A 15,207-nucleotide genomic window follows, 5' to 3' on the forward strand; every position below is an offset into this window, starting at 1 on the left:
CAGAGCTCTGGCACTTGCCTAATTAAGCATTCAAAACACCTGCATAATTATTTTATTCAGGTTCAAATGAACTTGAAAAATGTTTCCTTGGCCAAGAAATTTTACTCTCAAACGATTGTGTTTTTTTTTTCTTAAAATGCAAGCTGTTCAAGGTATATAATCAGAAGTCAAATATTTCTCAAAGTAGAGCAGACCATAATTTTGGACAAAATTGAAAAAAATGTTACCATAAAGAGAATTACTCCAATTTTATTGAAAAAAATCTTTTCATTAGCCCCATTTAATTGTGTTCTTTGAAATTCTTTCAACACATAAAACTACTACAATAAAATTAAAACATTTTGAGGAAAGGACATTACTTTTTTAATCTCAGTGCACAAGTTTTATTTAGGTGTTCCTATATAATAGGTGCTCAATAAATCTGGGTAATGGATGATTGTGAAGACCATGTCACTTACATCTATTTTAATTGAAAGAACTTGAAATAACAAGATGTTTTAATTCAACAGACTTGAAATAATTTTAAAAGACAAAATGTTAATGTTATATTCAAGTAATAAAAAAAAAAGAATCAAAGTTTTATATAAAACTACTTGTTTAAAACAGTTTCTGACATGGTTGACATAATCTCCAAATACAATGTCTGTGGGCTTCAGATGAATTTTTGCCCCAGGAAACTGTGATATTTCAATGGAATGATTTTCTATTGTTGAATGGGAAATAGGAAGGAGATAGGAGTTAGCAGTTTAAGTCCAAGTACAAGATCTGAACATGACTAGGACAAACAAGGGAAAATTTTTTGCCTACAAAATAATATTTTTTATAGGCATTAAGACACCTCCCAGGCTAAAGTTATTGTGTTGGAAATATCATAGCATAAAAATCACACGAGAGAAGTCTGAAAATCATGTCCAAGGACAAGCAATAAAAAGAAATCCTTCTTCCTCCACTTCATAAGTTGTTTCCTGTTTGTTTGTTTGTTTTTTGTTTTGTTGTTGTTGTTTCCAATTTGAAGATTGGAAAAATCTTGAAGTGTTTGCTGTTTATGTGCAAGAGCATGGGCAAACATAGGTGGGAGTACATGGGTGTAATATGTATGTATTTTGCCTCTGAGTATATCTGTGAAATTAATTGAAAACAAAGATCAAGTTTTGAAAATTTCCTAGGATATAATGAAATTCACAAACAGGATAAATAAGGGATCAGAAACACAATATTAGAAAATGTTTAATCCCATAAAGTCTATATCAAACAAGTTTCAAGGAAGAAAGCTTTTCCCTACACTAGAAGGTGTTTTAATTTTTTAATATGAGTTTTACGTTAGAATAAGGAACATCTAGTAATCAATATTCAGAATTCAACCTTCAGCTTGATATACAAACACAAAGAAAAAAAGTAAATCTAATTGAAGGAAATAAAAAGAAAGGGGAAGATACAGCAAAATCCTCTTTGAAAAATTTAATTTGAAGACTGAGGAGATGAAAATCTAAGAAAAACTGGTTGAGGTTGACTAAACAAATTATATACATATATACAGATATACATATGTATATATATAATAGTGTATCTAAAAGGACAAAAACCCACCAAATTAGGATATAAGAAACTTACCAATGTTCAAGGTCAATACCAATAAAAGAGAAAGATCAAAGAACAATTACAACATGCTGAAAATATCAAGAGGTTTAATTTGTAATCATCCTAGGGTTATTAGACTTAGTTTGTTGAGGCCATGTCAAATGTTTTGCAATATCATGAAAAAAAAATTAAAAATTAATGGGAAAGAAAGTTGTGAAAAGAAAATTTTGAACTCTACCAAAAATGCTTTTAAGCAAGACTTAAAACTTTAAAATATATTATCACTTTGCCATTTTTCAAAATTAGACATTCTTCCTCAAGATTAATACTTGTCTATGTTGTGTTGAACTGCATCTAGGTAGGAAGATTCCCTAAGCACTTAAACACAATCATCTTAAGCCTAAAAAGATTAGAAAAATCTCTAAATTTTATTTATTTTTCATCCTTGAGTATATTTTAGAATTTTATAAAATTGATTTTTTTTCTTTGAAATAGATTAGTTCTACATTATTCAAGCTATAATAGCCTACAATTATTATTTCTTTGGTCTGAATAAAGATACAAGTTGTCAGTGAATATGTATTTTCAAGAAATATCTTCTGTGGGCTCAAATGGTGCTATAAATTGTCAATGAATGTAACATAAAAGTGATATCAGTTTTTTTTCTATATATTACAATGAAAATAAGTTATTTATATTACAAATGAAAAATCAGATTATTTTTAATTAAAAATATATTACTTAGAGGCAAATACCTGATTATGTTATCTTATTCAAGAGACTAAAAGTGGATATTTCAAAGAAAGAAGATAGTCTTCATGTCATTATTTTTATACGTATGTTTATCAGTCATGATTTAGCAGAGAGAGGAAGAAACATAAATAATTCCACAACCTTACACCTTTAATAGGGAAGGAAGTTGTCAATAATTTACTAGAACTCAGGTTTCCCAAATTTGTATTAGGTTCTGGCCATATCTTCATTTAGTTTTCCTTTTATTTGATAAATGTTAACTGGGTTAATTCAGAAAAATCTAGGTAGTACAAGGTGGCTAAGAGTATGTCCAGACAAAAATTCCAGTTCATTACCTTAAGTGAAACTGGGAAAGTCCTCAAAGAACCATATCATTGAGGTTTGGAATAAGTGTAAGTATATAATACAAGAATAAAATAAGTTTTCCATGAAAAGTAACTACAATAGCACAGACATGTCTATCATACCACAACTTCTTAAAATCCAAAAATGTACATTCAATACAACACAGTAATTTTTTTAAAGTTTCTTTGTTATTGAGGATCAAACCCAGAGCCTCATTCATGCTAGGGAAATACTCTGTCACTGAGCCGTATTCCCAGCACTTTTTATTTTTATTTTGAGATGATCCAGCCAAGTTGCCCAGATTGAACTTCAGCTTGTGATCCTCTTGCCTTAGTCTCCTATGCATCTAAGATTAAGTACTGGAAATTTCATGCAAAAAAAAATTCTATGTAAAACAAGTGCATTTGATTTATTTGATTATGTTTTTGTTTTTGTTTTGGTGAAACTTGTTATCCTTTCAAAAAAATAGTTTAAAAAAAAACAAAAATGGGTAACTCTGCTTATTTTCCAGAAATGAAGGACACTAGTTAGGAATTCTCCTCAGGTATCTTCAGAGGGAGGATAAGAGGGACAAAAGAGAGCCCAGGGTTGGGCTTGGCTGGGCTTATCTGTTCTTACCAGAACACAAGTTGACTCTCTCTTAGAAGTTCTGAAAATGCATAAATTACTTTTCTAACATTAAAAGTAAGCAATGGATTACAACATATAGTCTTTAGAAAACTTTGAACACTTAAATGAACAAGAACTAGAAAAAATAGAATTTTCAGATACAAAGAAAAAGCAAGTTCAAGGGGACTAGCAATATTATGAAGACAAAGTGTTTTCCCTGGTTTTAAGAATATAGTCATAAATCTTTTCAGGACACAGGTTACAGTATATTGAAAAATGCTTAATTCTGTATTTTTGTGAGTTGAACAGCTTATAGAGAATAAACGGTATATGAGTAGAACAGTAACAAAGTCAATATGAAAAGTTGATTTTCTGACTTTTTTTGTTGACCTTCTAGTATTACTAGGTTTGCACATTTTTGTAAGGTTTAAATATTTCCATAAAGACTTTCAACAACTTTTCTAAAATGATCAAACACAATACCAAAATAAATTTTCAAATGGACAGCTCTCACTATTGAGTATCTTTTCCTAAAAAATAGCCTGCATGAAAAAGATGGAAATATAAAAATGTTTGTTATAGGAATAGAGCCTACTTATTATTTATTTACTTATTTATATTTTATTTTTAAGGAAGGTTGATTATACTTAGTCCAAATCAGGAAGCACCTCTAGAAAACTTCCTGTTGGGATCTACCTCTTTTATTTCAAAATGAAAAATGTAGACATGAAATACATGTATTCATGTATTTCATGTATCTCTTAATACAACACTCAATGCAATTCACTCCAAGTCAGTATATAACACGATTGACGTACACAAGTTGAAATCCTGCAGAAGCTGAAAAGAAAAGTAGTCGCTGAAAATGTTCAGAAATTTTGCCAAATGCTTATTTGCCAGAATATCTGCTTGATAGAATTAGTAACCCTATTCCTCAAAAATCTCTGAGGAACAGTCATAGATCTTCCGAAACCCTAATTGAAACAGGCAAAGACATATACATTTGAAAGGAAAAAAAAATTCAGAATTAAAAAAAAATCTATATTTGAAGAACAGATAGAGTTTTATTAATACTAGAAGAAGCAATAACAAGATAATACTACTCCTATGAAGACAACATACCTAAAAAAGAGAAATTGTGTGCTTAAAAATTAGCACTAATATGGACAAGACAAGGCCTAAGAAATACATCATACATTGAAGTTATTTACCTATGTACTGCTGCCTGATTTGTGTTGGGATGTGCCTAACAGCCAAATGGTCAGATCAAGGTAAGGAAGAGATCAGCTGCAAAAGTTCAGAATCACAGCTTCCTATCTTACCTTCCACTGAGAAGGAAGCCGATAACCACTGCCAACAAAATGACTCCCACTGTCACAGACACAGCAATTATAGGAATCTGGCTTTGATCACTGGAGGCTGCAACTGCTGATAGGAGACACAGAAAAGGAAGCTTGTGGTTAAAGTGATCATATGTATTCAAAGTAAGACCTACTTAATAGTCAGTGATCAATTCATGGCTTAAGCAATTCACACACCCTTGGCCAAGGTTTCCCCATAATGTCTCTTCTCAAAAATCTGTAATTGAAAAGGCATCTTCAGGAGAAAATATTTACTCTCCAAATAGAAATTCAAAAGCATTACTAAGTCACTGACTATTTCCTTGTCATCATAAAAAATGAATGTATATTGTTTGCATAGTATTCATTGAGGGACCTAAGATTTACAAGATAAAATGGAACATCTTCAATAACTTTTAACATCTTAATCTAAATAGGACGGTATTAAGTATATGCAATTTGACATTTCTAGAGATTGATGCCACTGTTCTATAGAAAAAAAATTCTGAGTAGATTATTCTTTTTTCTCTGAAAATCCAAAGTAATGTGACTATAACCTCATCAAAGTTAAATAAAATAGCAATATTAAAAATATAATATTAACAACATTATGTCTAGCAGAATATAATCATGAAGTATGTTTTATGAATAGGGTTACTTTTTGAAAATTATGAAGGCAGAAATTTTAAACTTTAGGAAGCCTATACTATTCATTATATTCATTTACATCACTTTTTGAAAAAGAATGGATATAGAAAAAATAATTTTCATTTGACATTCACATTCTTATCCCTTTTTTTTGTCCTGATCTATACAGACACCATTTTGGACCAATCTTCAGAGCCAAATATTAATAACTGCTAATTAGTATAACTGCTATTTAGAAAATAAGTCTATGTCTTTACTTTCTCTTTTCTTCTGGTGATAATAGTTTCAATTCTATATCTCTTTACCTGGATTTCTCCTGTTCTCTAATGCTGAGATCACTAATAAATAATTTGGTTATTGTGGTGTAGTATAAACAGGGTAGGGAAAAATTATCCCATCACCCAGGATTTACTCTATTAATTTCTAACATTGGATTATTTGTACAATTGCTTTTCTCAGTTACCTATCTCTTCACTCACCACCTTCTCCCTCCACCCCCATAGAGGACACCAACTAAAGAAAACCATGCAGACTTGGTTCAATGTTATATAAGTTCAATATTAATTTGAATGGGTTGAAACTGCTGCTTGAATGCCCTTTATTCACTCTTTAATTTCCAAATAAAATCGCCTCCACAAAGACAGTATTTCTTATTTTCTCAGTGTGTTAATCTGTTCCCACTTTGTGCATTTTTAAAGGCCACACTTTATATAATAGAGTGTTCCGGTCATCTAGCATTAACCATCACTGTGTCTGTCATCTTGTTTTGCTTTACCTAACTACTTCTTTCTCTCCAAAGATCTTGGTTCTTTAAAGACTTTCCTTCAAGTGAGGCTATTTTTTCCATTATAGACTATTTCTTTGCAACTTACTAGCCTGAGAATTATCTCCTTTTAAAAGGAAAAAGTAAATTATTTTATTAAAATATTTTGGTGCTCAACCTGAATTTGAAAAAAAAAAATGTCCAACATTTAATGGACATATAGGCCAAGGAAGTTATTTTATCTTTTAAAGCCTCATTCCTTAATCTTCAAATAAAAATATTTTTTCTGGATCATTATCTTTCTGCTAAGATTAGAAATAATAATAGAAAACACTTAGCATAATGCTTTACTGACAGCCTTAAATACACAGTGAATGTGATTTCCATTTATTATCTCCTGCTTTATTTACCATTCTTATTATTTCCTATTTGTCAGCATCTTAACTGGGTTATATGGAATAAGCCTGATCTTGTGAAAAGTCAAGTTATTAAATTCTCTGTGCATCTTTTCTTCTGCCTTTGAGGTTCATTTATTGTTTTTTACATGATATTTGCTAAACTCAATTAGTGCTCATTTTACCTTACACAGTATTGTAATAAGAAATTTTACTCTATATAACATATATATTTCATTGTAGAATCAGTATTCTTCTTGCTGCCTATGGCATTTGACAAGATGGTTTGGTTTTGCCCCTTTGAAGCACTGCTTTGTAATTTCTGTTGATTCTACATTCTCACTCCCATCTTCCAAGTGAGTGAACTTGCTGAAGACTCATTCCTGATCCTTCTCACCTCTATCTTTTTCTCTCCCTGCTTCTCTTTCTCACTCCCTTTCATAGATACTTCTTTGCTCAAGGCATCAGGTGACATGAAAAATTTGTAACTGCAATGCTTATTTCTCTCTAAAACATTGCTCTACTTTTCACCTTTCCCCCTCATTTGTATTTATTGCCACATAAGAATAATGTTTAATATTAAGGCCTATACTAAGTCCAGCCCCACGGGCATTAACTAAAACACATCAACAAATAAGACATGAATCAAACCAATAAACCAACTGATTTGATCTCTTTCTAGTTTAACTATATTAATTCTTTCTTAACCTGTACTTGTCCATTAATAACCAAACTTTTTTACATTCCTTTTGATGTACCTCATGTATCACTTTATTTTATCTAATTATTAATTTCTTTGATTCAAATCTATATGTTTAAAAACTTGTAAGAGTGTTTGTAGTATTTTTTTCTCTCCTCTGTATGTATATTAAATATCAAAAACCCTAACTTTGATTATGTTTCCCTGACCAAGATCTTATCCGATTCCTAGTACCTATGGAAGCACATTCCAAAATTTCCAGCATTCAAAAGCCCTTCTAACCTGATGACAAGAAATATTTCTGGCCTCAATGTGACAATTTGGTAACCCTCACAGATATGGTTCTAAAAGAAGAAGGCATGATTAATCAGAAGTAGAGATAAAAATGGGAAACCTGAAATTAAGAAAAGTATTAAATTTGCAAACAAGGTTCCTGGTAGTGTCAAATGATTTATTTTTAATAATTGCCATTATTCAAGAGCTAATTATTAAATAAGAGCTAATTTAACAATGGGTTAAAATACACTTATGTATGTGAAAATGTCTTACATTATAATAACTAACATTATGCCAAAATTTTCAAATGTTTAAATCAATATATTTTGTGAAAGTATTGAGTAATTCTTATTAATGCTTAATTTTATAAGTATTTCTATGTTTTTATCTAATTTACACTGAAATCAGATTTTTTGTATAATATGCAATTAAAAAGATGAATAATTTTTAAAATACATTTTAATTTGTTAACTTTTTAATTAACAATTTTCTGAGTACTTTGGTGATTCTTAATTATTGAAAATTTCACTTGTAATGATTAATTTGTGAGATATTTCTAATAGAAAAAATTCATCAGGATTTTGTTTGCCCTGGGGGCATTAATACTATCATTCTTATTTTAACTAAGATGAAATGATAGAATTTACAGGGCTGTCAATTCCTTTACACTTATTTGGTGGTGGGAAAAAATTAGGTCCTATATGAGCCATGATTTCCATTTTAACATATTGTTAAATTTATATTCTTTAAAAATATGAATACTTAGGCATTCCTGTTTCCCATTTACTTAGGTATATTTGTTAAAAATTAGTCAATTGCTGATGTAATATTGAAAAAAGAGCTGAGGAATATTTCGAAAACACCGAGTAGCAAGGTTTGAAGTAATGCAACATACTATACCAAAATGTCTACCAGTTATAAAAATTAATATATTTTAGAAATTGTCACTTTTTATTTTTATTTTGTTTTAAAGAGAGAGTATTTTTTTAAATATTTATTTATTTATTTATTTTTAGTTTTCGGCAGACACAACATCTTTGTTTGTATGTGGTGCTGAGGATCGAACCCGGGCCGCACACATGCCAGGCGAGCGCGCTACTGCTTGAGCCACATCCCCAGCACTAAATGTCACTTTTTAAATCATTATTCACTCTCATTATTCCTGGGAACTTTCAGGTGTTGTATGTTGAGAAATCACATTTTTTACTTTGCATTGCTTCCTAGTTCCTGGTTGTAAACTTATATAATGCCTAAGTTACATATTGGAACACTTAATCATTAAAATTGAACAAACTTTTGAGAGCCAGATTATAAATGCTTTTGAAGACTGAGCTGAGAATTTGAGTATTTTTTCTCACAGCATTATTATCTACTCACTTTCTTCATCAGAAAAAAAAATGAACAAAATTACAATTTTGACAAATAATATGAGTTCTGGAGTCAGGGGAAAACTTTAAAACAGTATGACAGTTAAATAAGCACATAGAAAGATGTTGAATAGCATTAGCTATCAGAAAAATTCAAATGAAAATCACAATAAGATATACCATCTACCTATTCAAAATGACTAGCAAAGGAATACATGGGGGCTGGGGCTGGGGCTGGGGCTGGGGCTGGGGCTGGGGCTCCTTGGTAGAGCACTTGCCTAGCATGTAAGAGGCCCTGGGTTCGATCCTCAACACCACATAAAAGTAAACAAATAAAATAGAAGTATTTTATCCAACCACAACTAAAAAATAAATATATAAAAAAATGAATACATCAAATGCTGATGAAGATGTGAAGAAACTGAATGACTTCTGTAGCTCATAGGAATACACAATAATACAGCTACTCTGGAAAAGAGTTCAGCAATTTCTTGTAAAACTAAACATATAATTATCATAATAGAACCAGTGATTATATTTTTGGGATTTAGCCCAGGAGAATGAAAATTTATTTCTACACCAAAATATGTACACAAATGCTCATAGTTGTTCACAAATGTTGATTGCAAAAGCAAATACAGGAATCAGACAGATGTTCTTCAAGAGATGAATGGTGAAACTAAAATGTGGTGCATATATACCACAGAATATCACTATGCAATCAAAATTAACAAATTGGAAGCATACATCAACATGTATTTATTGCTAGAGAATTATGCTGAGTGGGGGGAAAAAATATTCCAAACTAAAAGTCACATTCCATTCATAAAAAGTTTTTAAAATAGCAAAAATGTTAGAAATGGAGGACAGATTAATGGATTCCATGTTTGTTTGTTTGTTTGTTTTAATGGAATAGAGTTGTTCCTGAAAGAAGTGGATATGAAGGGTTTCCATCATGTGTGCATTGGTTCAGTATTTTGATAGATACATGAACTCACACAAAGGACCAAATTGTATATAACTGAAAATACACATGTCCACAAAGACTTCTATACAAAGAAGTCCAAAATAATGTGATTGAAAAAACAAAACAAAACAAAATAATGTGATTGATATCTGTGGATAGTATCAGTGTGAATCTCTTGGTTTTGATTCTATATTATAGTTCTGCAAGAAGTTACCATAAGGAGAAAATAACAATGTGCTTAATAAGTTCTTAGTATGATTGCATGCAATTGAATTTTAATCTACACTTACCTCAAGAAAATTTCAAATAAAATCATAATAGCATTGTATCAGCATTTGGATTAAACAGATTTGAGTTCCATAGATAAAAAACAGATAGAAGAAAGTGATACATTAAAACTACAAAACAAACAAAAATGAGATTAGTAAATCTTGGGCAAGTAGAGATTAAGATTCGGTGAGAATTTCAAAGTTTTAACACAAGTTAAAAGAAACTGAAAAAATGAATTAACTATTTTAGTTGACTGGTATCATTCATGGAAGGTTTATTTTTTGGTGTGTAAGTGGGGATAGGTGTGTATTCTCTTGGTCACTACTGTTAAGCATATGGATAATAACTAAAGTTTGGGAAAGAAAAAAATGAGTGGAGATTTCCTATCCCAAATTCTCATATAAAACAATATTTCCAAAATAAATATATTTGCAGTCCTGTTTTTACCACTATTTACACTTGGGTTTAGACCCATAGTTTTTACTTAGAAGATAAATGGATAAAAGAGAAAAGTCTTCATAACAGTTTCACCTCTAGTAAATAAAGAAGTCAAGTTTTATAAAGACCTGTAATAAATTTTTAAATATAACCAAATGAATAACACATCAGCGTTTTATTATGAATTAGTTAATTAAAAAATTATTTTTAAAGGTAATTTTGAAATAATATTCTGTCCTTATTTGAAAGATGAAATAGATTTTCTTTACCAATAATAACTCTTTAAAGCCAGTATTCTTAAATTTCAACAACAAATGAAAATCACTGATAAACTTAAGGGGAAAAATACAAGAGCATTTAAGAAACTATAATTCTTGTTTTGGAGATTTGGAGAACTTTTGGGGGAGGGGAAATAATATGTCAAAATTAAGTTATGATATTAAGTAAATGATGCACAATAAAATAATTGTCACAATTTCACAAAAGACTACAATAATTATTGTGAAGTGAAAGGCATAACAAATGTTACAGAAATTCTAAATGGAATTATCATGCATTTTCTCTGATTACCAAAAAACTACAAACTGTGAGAAAGAAGGGGCCATTACCTTACAAGTATTTGAATCACTCTCAATACTTTGAGCAAAAAGAATTTTGATATATAGGAAGCCGTGAAAATAATTTTTAACCAATAAACAAAATTATTCTAAAATGGGGTTTGAAGCAAATATTTTTTTTCTCTTAAACAGACTATATTTTTGTACTTTCAAGGGTAGTTCCTGTGTATTACTCATGTTGATTTCTCTGGAACCCAACAGATCCTATTATGTAATAGACGCTTATACAGTTGTGTTGAATTATATAGAAAGAATTCTCATGTAAAGATCAAACGAGAATGATATATAATACATACTTTCTACAAAATAGAAATGCCTTCAAATGCTTACATATATGAACACAAACTCAAGTAAAAGTAAGAATTTATACTAATAGCTGTGAGGCCATCAGCCCTAAAACATTGTCATTATTTATTAACAATAACATTAAATTCTACTTTTGTGGGAAAAATATTTGCATGATATTTCTTTTTCTCTAGAGAGGATTTAGAAAAAAATTTGAAAAGCATATGATCTCAGGTGAGACTTTGTAAAAGTATAACTGACCTGAATATATATTAGTTCTCTTAGTGCTCTGATTGATCAATGTTGGCATGCCTGGAAATGAGTATTTAATAAAAAAAAGTACAGGGTAGAAAATTGAAAAGTCAGAAGAAAAACTACTTCATGAACATCGCAACATCTACAACAGAGTAGAATTTAATATAAAATGAATTTTTCATTTGTATAGTTATCAAAGCATTCAAGCATATTTTGATATTATATATAGTTTTGTACCCAGAATTGGGAGACTACATAAGCAAGTGTGCATTAGTATTGATACCTTAAAAAATGAAGGCTTATTAGGATGGTCATCTTATATAACATGTCTTTTTTTCCATCAAAAATCTATTTTACATTGAAGGTAATATTATTACCAAGTCTATTGAGAAACTTTTCTGGAAGTTAAGCACTGGAGACTCAAATTTCAGCGATTTTAACTAGATATCAGTCATGGAATATTCTTTTGCATAGAAAAAAATAGTTTATCATTTTTATTTTATTTATTTGTTCATTTATTTATTGGAACTGGGGAGTGAACCCAGGGATACTTAACCACTGAGCCATAACCCCAGCTCTTTTATTTATTTCATTTTATTTGATATGGGGTCTTGCTAAGTCGCTTAGGGCTTTACTAAGTTGCTGAGGCTGGCTTTGAACTTGCAATCCTCCTGCCTCAGCCTCCCCAGCCACTAGGATTACAGACATGCACCAATATACCTACCTCGTTGATAATTTTTTCATGACACTATTCTCTTCCATTTACACTATTGAAAAAATTCTTTCTACATAATTTAGTTAAACATATTAATTAGAAATATATCTTGATTTTCTAAAAGTTATGAATATTTACTTTAATAATCATTTAATAATTAAAAAAGCAAACCAAACTAAATTCTCATTTTTGTCTTCTTCATTTTAAAATCACTAATTTTTACATAATTTGGCTTTAAAAAGTATATATACACACTCTTGACATTTTGCAGCATTCCTGTATGTTATTTTCTTTATAATGAAATTTTAATAGAATTCGTTCTTTCATCTATAAAAAGGTAAAGTTATTCATTTTTCCAATCTTGCTTTTATCTTTAGGATAAATTAGTAATCTCTATTTTTTTGTTGAAGTTAAAAGGAAAAAATATGCAATTTTGGGGAAAATAAAAGAATACCAAAAGAGAATTTTGGAAACATTTCCAGATTCTCCACTCTAAGATACTGCAAAATATTTAATAAATATATTTTTAAGAAAGCAGATAGGTTACTGAGAACACCATTTTCTTGCCAAATTCAATGTCAAGAAAGCTTTTCCAGGAATTTTCTTTTCTTAAACTAAAGTAGCATAGTTCAACAAAACATGTAAAAAGTAAATGGAAATAATTCAATAAAGTATGGCAGCAGTGGAAACAAAGTCTTTAGATGCAAGCTTTAAACATTTCTTAAGGATCTCCTGATATACCATGTCCCAAAGGACTAAATGCAATGAGGAGCGGGACCCCAAGTGTTAACCTGCTGACCTACCATAACAGCATGACAGATGCTTCCTACCTGAAGGGGTCATGCCTGGGAGAGAGGGAAGGAGAGTGAAACTGACAGAGTGCCCAGGGAGGGTATTGATCCACTGACTCTTTTCTGTTAACCATTACAGAGACATGAGTTGACAGTAATTAAAATGACTTACACACTGGGATGGTTTCAAACTCAAATCTTCGACTGAAGACACCATAGCCTGCTGCTGTACGTGCTCGAATTTGGAAGACATACACTGAAGCTGGTTTCAAGCCCTCTGCAGTAATAGTGGTCTCTTTCGATTTGATAATAGTGTAGCTGGTCTCTTGATCCTTGGATTGCATATGTACATACAATAAAAAATTCAACATATGAATTACTAATGACAAAACTTAGAAATGTATATTAGAAATGAACAAGAAACCAATGAACTTTCTATTAGCTCAAACCTATTTTGGAAAAATCTCATACACCCTCACTGTGTTATATATATAAATATGATCTTACAATGTTGTTGGAACTTGAGGTTTTGAAAGTAACATGCTTTCTACTCATCCATAATACATGCTCATGCCCTTGACAAAAACAATTTTTTAAAAATCTTAAAAGGCAATTTTGCAGGAGATTATTTCCAGACTTTATTTTATTATTATTAATGTATGCTGGTTTTTCTCAAAATGTATTATTGGAATGTATTTAACATGTTGCCTCTTCATAGAGGAAAACTGACAGTATTTCATATATGTTTAGTCTTAAGGTTTAAAACTTCAGTGAATTAAATTTTTAATTATATTTAGAGCTTAGGGGAGAAATTAGTACTGTAACGGAGAATTTTTATTTCAATTCACTCTGCCTAAATAATTAGCATTAAGGAAAACACTCAAATAAAAAAAAAATGCTTTTTATTTTCCTTTTAAAAATTCTTATTGTATGCAAGGGGTATGGAAAATACTGAATGGAGATAGAGTAGAAAAGAAATGACTGGAAAAACAAGTTTGGAAGCTTAAACAAAAGAGAAACTCTCTATTTGGGCTACTCACAGAAGTCTACGCTAACCATCCAAAGCTCTCTGAGTTACTCATTGGCTTTAGAATAGATGTTGAAATCACTGGCTAAAATACAGCAGGTTAATTTTTACTTTTATCATCAAGTTTATTTATCTGTACAGCTTGGGGTAGGAATTGTTGCTTGTGTTTTCTCACATAAATGTTGTAAGAATGAAAGACATAATATGTGTGAAAACACATAATATGTGTGAAAACACATAACAAACTAAAATACATGTTTTAATTTTCATAATTATTGTTTTAAATGTTTTCTCTTTTTTTCATAATTCAGTATGCCAAAGTTAATTTCTAGCCACTTTCTATACCACCACCAATACTACCTAAAGTAAACCACTTAGGACCTTTTTTTTTTTTTTAAGCAATTTACTGTTCCTTATTTAATATATTTAAGCATATTAAATATCTCAGAATTAAGTACACCCAAATAACTCTCTAAATAAGAATGGTCTAATTTCTAATTGAAATAGGTTTTTGAGTTCATACTAGACACATGGCTGATTTTACTTTTTTAATGCATAGATTAATTTAAGTGCCTAATCTTTTAAAAGCTTTGGAAATTTTATTTCAGTTTTGCAAGGAATTTCAAATAGGTAAATCCTACAGAATCCTGCAAAACTGTACCTCAAAATTTCATTTTTTCATCAACAAACATTTATTGATTTTCTTTCTCCTATCAGCTCTATTGTCCCTTCTACATGCTAGGATGACAGTAGTAAAAAGCAGATGATTTCTTGATGTGTTCCTTTTAAATACTGTAAATAGCTTTTATGACCTATTTTAGTTATTGATTGTTCTGAGAATACTCATATTCTTGACTCACTAAACCTGATAATATTGTGTACTATTTCTCAATATTATTCAGTCTAATATATGTCCCAGCTTGGTTATGATTAAAATAGTAGCTCTCAGTAAGAAATGATTAAATATCTGGTTATTGATATCATTTCCAATTGATAAAAGGGAATTTAACTTGGTAAAAAAAATCTAGTCACAAGTAATGTGGGATTTTTATAAATTTGATATAATTA

At 30.1% G+C, this 15,207-nt stretch overlaps 1 protein-coding gene across 4 annotated transcripts in view; it reads right to left on the reverse strand.

Moving 5' to 3' along the window:
* Epha5 (EPH receptor A5) overlaps nt 1-15,207 on the reverse strand; it is a 332,221-nt gene that overhangs the window by 67,208 nt on the left and 249,806 nt on the right. For 2 of the 4 annotated variants that reach the window (XM_027947325.3, XM_027947323.3), the window contains exons 7-8: nt 13,285-13,444; nt 4,608-4,710 (exon numbers count right to left, since the gene is read on the reverse strand). In XM_027947325.3, the coding sequence (XP_027803126.1) occupies nt 4,608-4,710; nt 13,285-13,444 (263 nt within the window). Of the gene's footprint in view, nt 1-4,607; nt 4,714-13,284; nt 13,445-15,207 lie in introns of all 4 variants that reach the window. The other 2 variants (XM_027947324.3, XM_027947322.3) reach the window with 1 other exon arrangement.

The sequence above is a fragment of the Marmota flaviventris genome, chromosome 7 (assembly GCF_047511675.1).
Source record: "Marmota flaviventris isolate mMarFla1 chromosome 7, mMarFla1.hap1, whole genome shotgun sequence".
In the NCBI taxonomy this organism is placed as follows: Eukaryota; Metazoa; Chordata; class Mammalia; order Rodentia; family Sciuridae; genus Marmota; species Marmota flaviventris.